Genomic DNA, 6,956 nt, shown 5'->3' on the forward strand with positions numbered 1-6,956 from the left:
ATTAAATAAAACTAAACTAACTATATATGTGATTTTATTTATTTTTTTCTTTAAGGAGTTTCCATTGCTGAAAACTACTTGGAAATAGAAGGAATGGCTAATTGTCTCCCATTCTATGGAGTGATGGATTTAAAAGAAATTCTTAATGCTATATTAAACAAAAATGCAAAGGAAGTTTATGAATGTAGACCTCGCAAAGTGATAAGTTATTTAGAGGTATGCATTATTAGCTTATGTAAATTGGTTAGATTTTAAGATACTTAACTGTTCCTTAATAAAAGAGTAAATGGTTTCAAAATAGTAAAGTTTTTATAAGGTTTATTATCTGTTTGCAAGAGGAAATGCTATTAATAAAAGAAAACTCCATTAAAAGTTGAACATCATAGACTGGTTGTGGTAGACTCTATCAGGGATCCTTACTATAACATTATTTCTTGAGTACATATTGAGGAAGAGCCATATGCATGAGAGACTTTGTTGTGAAGTTCTTTTTGTTTTGTTTTTAGAAGGTATCAAAAATTCCTCCACCTTTATACCAAATACTTGTCTGAAAAAGAGCTATAATATGATCTTAAGCCCTCATCTGTTCAGGAGCAAAAGAGGGGTGGGTAAGTGAAAGATGTAGATTATTGAATAAATGGAAATTTTAATTTTCTAGAAATATCTACCACAAATGAGAAGTGTAACAGTGGGTTAAAAAATAAATTCAAAAGTAACAGAGAATGGATGACGAGTGTAAGTTTTTTAATGTCCAAATGTTGGAGAGTAGTGTTAAAATAGTAGTGATTGTCTCTGTATTTGAAGTTCTATCCCTCAGGGTTGACTCATGTTATTTTTAAAACAAACCTGAACTTTTAAAATAAAGTATATTTTCTTCCTTTAAAAAGTGAGCCATTTGTGTTTACACTGTGATCATGGTGGGCCCTGCATTCTGAGGGTCAGACTTCCTCAACAGGAAAGTCCATTTTTACCCTTGCTGAAGATTGTATTCAGTAGCATTCCATGAATCCCTCCAAAGGTTTGTCCTGTGGAACTTACCAGCCTATTGTGGAAGCATTTCAACACTGACAATTTCTAGGGACTCCAAAGGAATCTTTTCATGTGAAAGAGTTAATATAAACTAAATAAATGTTGAGGGAGTTGTGGGTAGCATTTTGTGTATTGAAGAACCATATGGGAAGAAGTAAAATTTTAGAAATTACAGAGGAAAAAAGTTGGGATTGGATACAGATAGTTTTACTAATATTGTACCTCATATTACGTTAAGGCAATAGTGACTATGATTGTTAAGGAAAATAGTCTGATTAAAAAAGAGGAAGAACTTCTGCCAGAACCACAGGACTGCTTCTGTATAAGGTCAAACTGAATAAGATGAATCAGAGATAAAGATAGGAGAGTAAAAGAAGAACCAAGAGAGGAGTGGATATTAAAGTCAAGGGAGGGTGGGGGGGTGGTATAGCTCAAGTGGTAGAGTACATGCTGAGCATGCACAAGGTCCTGGGTTCAATCCCCAGTACCTCCTCTAAATATAAACAAACAAACAAACAAACAAACCTAATTACTTCCCCCTCAAAAAAAAAAAAAAGTCAAGGGAGGAAAGAAATTTAAAAATAAATAAGTAGTATCACATTCTCTATAGGGTAGTAGTTGCTGAAGACCATCAGGTGTGGCTGTTAGATGGCAGTGATAACCTTGAAGAGTGCCATAATGGAAAAGTGGTAGGGATAGTCAAAGAGTGGGAGCAGTGGTGAGAAGTGTAGGCAGCAATTCACAGGGTGGTGAAGGGAATAGAGATTAACTCGTTTGTACTGAATTTGGTGGAAAAGATTGATAATAATTAAAGTGCAGAAGTTCCAAAGGAGCCAGGAAGGGAGATGAGATAAAAATATAAGCTTTAGAAAGGAGAAACCATTCCCTGAATCAAGAACAGAAGAGGGGAGGTCTTTAAAGTGAAAGTAAAAATACTTTGGGAGAAACTTGAGAGAAGTCAGGTATGATATATGTGGTAATAGAATAGGAGAAGTTATCTGCTGAGAGTGAAGAGGCTGGGGAGGCACTGAAGATTTGAGTATATTGGAAACGATCTGAAAATAAGAGTAGTAGGTACTGTAAGAGAAGGTTGATTAGAGAAAAATTCAATGTCCAATTTTCGTTAAGGGTTAATAAATGCTAATGCTGGTATTGGATCTAGCCAGGACAGTTTTGTGATTCTCCAACAATGCTTTAGTAGAATTTATCCAAGGGTAGGGATTAGCAAGAGGAGTATGGTGGAAGAACAAAAGGGTGAGTAAGAAAATTTGAACACATATTATATGTTAGAAACGGTTAGATCCTAGAGGGATATAAAGATGAATTAGATTCTAGTAGGAATCTGCCCTTAGATTCCAGTTGGAATCTAGAAGGAATGCAGGAAGCTGGAGATAGTATCTTTAATATCTCACTAACTTCATAACTGAAGTAGGAAAAGATGACAGAAGGGTGCTGGTGGGACAGGAGAAGTAGGCGGGATTGAGGAAATTAAAGGTCAAAGTGAAGAAAAAGAAAAAGTTTAGTTGGAATAAAGGAAGTAAGATGGTTGGAAAGACTATGGGAAGAGAGTATATGGTTAGAGAGAATAATTTAGGATTGAAGATCTTTGAAAAACAATTAAAAAAAAGTAAATATTCAAAGAAGCTAGCTTCAGTAATGCTATTTACCCCCAATCTGTTGGTCTTCCCTGTCTCAGAAAACAGCATTACCATACCAGAAATGTGGACATTATCCTTGATTCTGCATCCCTCATAACCAGTCCATCAGCAAGTTTTGACTTGACCTCCAACTCATGTCAGGAATCTTTATAACTCCCTCCATCTCCACTATTACCACCATAGTCAAAAACTTTTACCAGGGATTGCATTGAATCTAGATTGCCTTGGGTAGTATGTTCATTTTAGCAATATTCTTTCAATACAAGAGCACAGTATATCTTTCCATCTGTTTGTGTTGTCTTCAGTTTCCTTCATCAGTGTCTTACTGTTTTCTGAGTACAGGTCTTTTACCTCCCTAGTTAGGTTTTCCTAGTTATTTTACTCTTTTTTGTTGCAATGGTAGATGGGATTGTTTCTTTAATGTTTCTTTCTGAGCTTCATTATTAGTGTATAGAAATGCAACAGATTTCCATATATTAATTTTTTTATACTGGAACTTTATTGAATTCATTTATTAGTTTTAATAGTTTCCTGGTGGCATCTTTAGAATTTTCTATGTATAGTATCATGTCATCTGCAGATAGTGACACTTTTACTTCTTCCTTTCTGATTTGGATTCCTTTTATTTCTTTTTCTTATCTGATTGTTGTGGCTAGGACCTCCAATGCCATATTGAATAAAAGTGGCAAGAATAGGTATCCTTGTCTTGTTCCTGATCTTAGAGGAAATGTTTTATGCTTTTCACTATTGAGTATGATGTTGGCTGTGGGTTTGTCATATATGACCTTCATTATGTTGAGGTATATATAATCCCTCTATGCCAACTTTGTTAAGAATTTTTATCATAAATGGGTATTGAATTTTGTCAAAAGCTTTTTTTGCATGTGTTGAGATGACTATATGGTACATATACTATGGAATACTACTCAGCCATAAAAAAGATGAAATTTTACTATTTGCAACAACATGGATGGACTTGGAGGGAATTATGCTAAGTAAAGTCAGTCAGAGAAAGACAAATACTGTATGATATCACTTATTTGTGGAATCTAAAAAATATAACAAACTAGTGAATGTAACAACAACAAAAAAAACAGACTCACAAATACAGAGAACAAATTAGTGGTTACCAGTGGGGAGAGAGAAGGGAGGAGGAGCAATATAGGGGTAGAGGATTAAGAGGTACAAACTATTAGATATAAAATAAGCTTATAGGATATATTGTACAACAAAGGAATATAGCCAATGTTTTATAATAACTATAAGTGAAACATACCCTTTAAAAATTGTGAATTACTATATTGTACACCTGTAACTTATATAATATTGTACATCAACTATACCTCAATTTAAAAATTAACTAATTATTAAAAAATCCTCCCACTAGGACTGCAGTGATTGCCTACAAGACTCCTACTTCTCTTCTTGGCCTACCTCAAACCATACTTCACAAAGCAGCCATACTTTTAAAATATGAGACAAATGTTAGTCTCCTGCTTAAAAACCCTCTGGTTACTTCCCTCTGCATTCAGATTAAAACTCAAATTGTTCACCATGTCCTAAAAGGTTATCTGGCCCCTGACTAACTCCCTTTTTTGTTCCTCTCTTTCCTTTAGTAACTATGCTGCACCCACACTGACCATTCAGTTCTTTCTGCTCCCTCTGCCTGAAATGCTTTTCATTCCCTGTGAACTTTGCATCATAGTTCCTTATTTATTTATTTATTTTTGCATAAAATGAGCCAGGTATGGACTTTATTCTTCACAGAAAATTAACTATTTTGCCAAATTATTTAAGAGGTAAGCTTTTTAATTAAGCTGTAGTCTCCTTTATAAGGATATTCTAACTTCTCGGAACTAAACATTATGATAATTAAATAAGAACTATTTAAATTGTGATCAGTTCAGATGTTCCAAATATTCAAAGCTCTTCAGAATAGGAAGCTGCCACACATTTCCTGTCTTTGAAGTTTTTACATCAAATTCACTACCCAGGTTGTGCATAGTTCCTTATTAAATTGAAAGTTTAAATGTCACCTTGAGAAAGCTTTTCCTAACCACACAATCACTTTCTGTCATGTTGCCCAGTTTAATTTTGTGCGTTATTACTCACTGAAATTTTCTTTGTCTTCTTTCTCTCTTCTCCCTGCACTAGAATGTCAATTTCACAAGAGCAGGATCTTATTTGTCTTGTTCTCTCTGTGTTCCCAGAACCCTGCAACAGTGACTAGCACATAATTAGTGTTTAATTAATACTTCTTGAGTGAATGAATACTAAAATAGTAAAATCAATTTTCTGTCTTCCTTGCCAGTAAAAACATGTTTTCTGCTTCATGGTATCTCACAGTAAAATATATGGCTTTCTCTCCACAGGGAGAAGCAGTGCGTCTGTCTAGACAGTTACCCATGTACTTACCAAAAGAAGACGTCCAAGACATTATCTGCAGAATGAAGCATCAATTTAGAAATGAAATTAAAGGATGTGTTCATGGTCGCCCATTTTTTCATCATTTAACCCATCTTCCAGAAGCTACATGATTAAATATGTTTAAGAAAATTTGTTACTATTATTGAAAGTGATTTGGTCACAAAGTAATATGAGTCAATTTTTAAACCATCTCTGTACTATCACGTGTTAAATGGTTGTTTTATAAGTAAGGATTCACTGGCTTATTTGTATATTGAAAAAAATTTCCAAAACTGTGGAAAAATCAAATAAAGTAATATAGACTATTACTTGATTTTATTCTCAAGAAACAGCCTTCATAATAATTACTGGTTGTAAACTCCAAATTGAAAAATACCTAATATTCTTGGGTGGTTGATTTACAAGGTCCTATGGATTGAATTGTGCCCTCCAAATAATATGTTGAAGCCCTTACCCCCAGTGTGATGGTATTTGGAAATGGGCTTTTTGGGGAGGTAATTAGGTTTAGATAAAGTCATGAGGGTGGGGCCTTCATGGTGGGATTAGTGCCCTTATAAGAAGAGGTACCAGGGAGTTTGCTTATTCTCTTCTTCCTCCCACCCCATCCCCGCCATGGGAGGATAGAAAAAGTGGCCCTTGTTACCCAGGAATAGAGCTCTCACTGGAAACCAAACCAAGGTTGGCACCTTGACCTTGGACTTTTAGCCTCTAGAGTTGGGAGAAAATAAATGCCTATTGTGCTTTTAAGTTACCAGTCTATAGTATTTTGTTATGGTAGCTTGAGCTTAATACACTGGGTCAGTTCTGTACAAGGACATATTACATAGGCTCAACTGATACACTTGATAACAGATTATCAATTTTGTGTAAACTAGGATAAAGAGACAAGGAGTGGGGAAAAGTGAGAAAATGAAATTCAGAGTAAGAAGAAAAAACATTAACTTCAAAAATCCTGCGATTTACCCTCTATTTTGGGATAACAGTTGAGAAATTGCTGTCTCTTACGGAAATTACTGGTTTCTGGGATCAAAATTTATCAGAAAACATGAGACGATCCAGATTTTTAAACAAAATTGAGATTAAAATTATTCATTGTGCATGTGTCCTTTCAAAAACCAGATCCCACAAGCACACCAAAATTATTTACAAAAAGTTGAAACTTGACTTTTAGTATATTTGTTTTATAAAATGTTACACTGGATACAATGTCTTCATATTCCTATCACCTGTAATTCTCAAGGAGTGTTTAAATTCTTAAGACTCTTGTGTTGAGGTACAAATTGTGATACCTGGAATTCTACCTGTAGCCCAGGACACTATCCTGTTTTCAGTAACCCAAATACTGGGGCTTTTTCCCCATTATTCCCTTTAAAAATGTGGAGCCTGCCTCTGGGAGACCTTCCTGAGAGTAATTCCTTTTAATTTACTGGGTAAATTGAGGAAAGAGGAGTTAATAGAGATATAGAAAATAATGAAGTCTGCGTCATTTGTGCCAGTCCTAAGCAAAATTTTGGACTCATTTTCTAGCTAATACAGTCTATTATAAAAGGTGCTACGACACTTCTTGGATGAATAAACATTTTGCTTTCTCTTTCCAGTCATGGATTCTGCCAAATCAGGTTAGTTGTAATAACAGCAGGTATTTACCATCTATTTGCTAGAAACAGTATGCTCTTACCTTGTATGATCTCATTAATCTTCCCAATAGATCCAGGGTTACTGTAGGTACTACCGAGACTCTAATCCCAAAGCTCGTGTTCTTTACCATTTTCATCCTGCCTGCCATGAGAAAAAGGTCCTAGTGGTTAGGGTCGACGTATTTGTGGGGAGAAAGGAAAAATG

At 34.9% G+C, this 6,956-nt stretch overlaps 1 protein-coding gene across 6 annotated transcripts in view; it reads left to right on the forward strand.

Moving 5' to 3' along the window:
• Positions 1–5,425, forward strand: part of PMS1 (PMS1 homolog 1, mismatch repair system component) — a 108,337-nt gene extending 102,912 nt beyond the window's left edge. For 5 of the 6 annotated variants that reach the window (XM_032479906.1, XM_032479903.1, XM_014563033.2 and 2 more), the window contains 2 exons: positions 56–216; positions 5,060–5,424. In XM_032479906.1, coding sequence (XP_032335797.1) covers positions 56–216; positions 5,060–5,224 — 326 coding nt within the window. In that variant the 3' untranslated portion in view covers positions 5,225–5,424. Of the gene's footprint in view, positions 1–55; positions 217–5,059 lie in introns of all 6 variants that reach the window. The other variant, XM_006189224.3, reaches the window with a different exon arrangement.
• Positions 5,426–6,956: the final 1,531 nt, after the last annotated feature.

This window comes from Camelus ferus, chromosome 5, assembly GCF_009834535.1.
Source record: "Camelus ferus isolate YT-003-E chromosome 5, BCGSAC_Cfer_1.0, whole genome shotgun sequence".
In the NCBI taxonomy this organism is placed as follows: Eukaryota; Metazoa; Chordata; class Mammalia; order Artiodactyla; family Camelidae; genus Camelus; species Camelus ferus.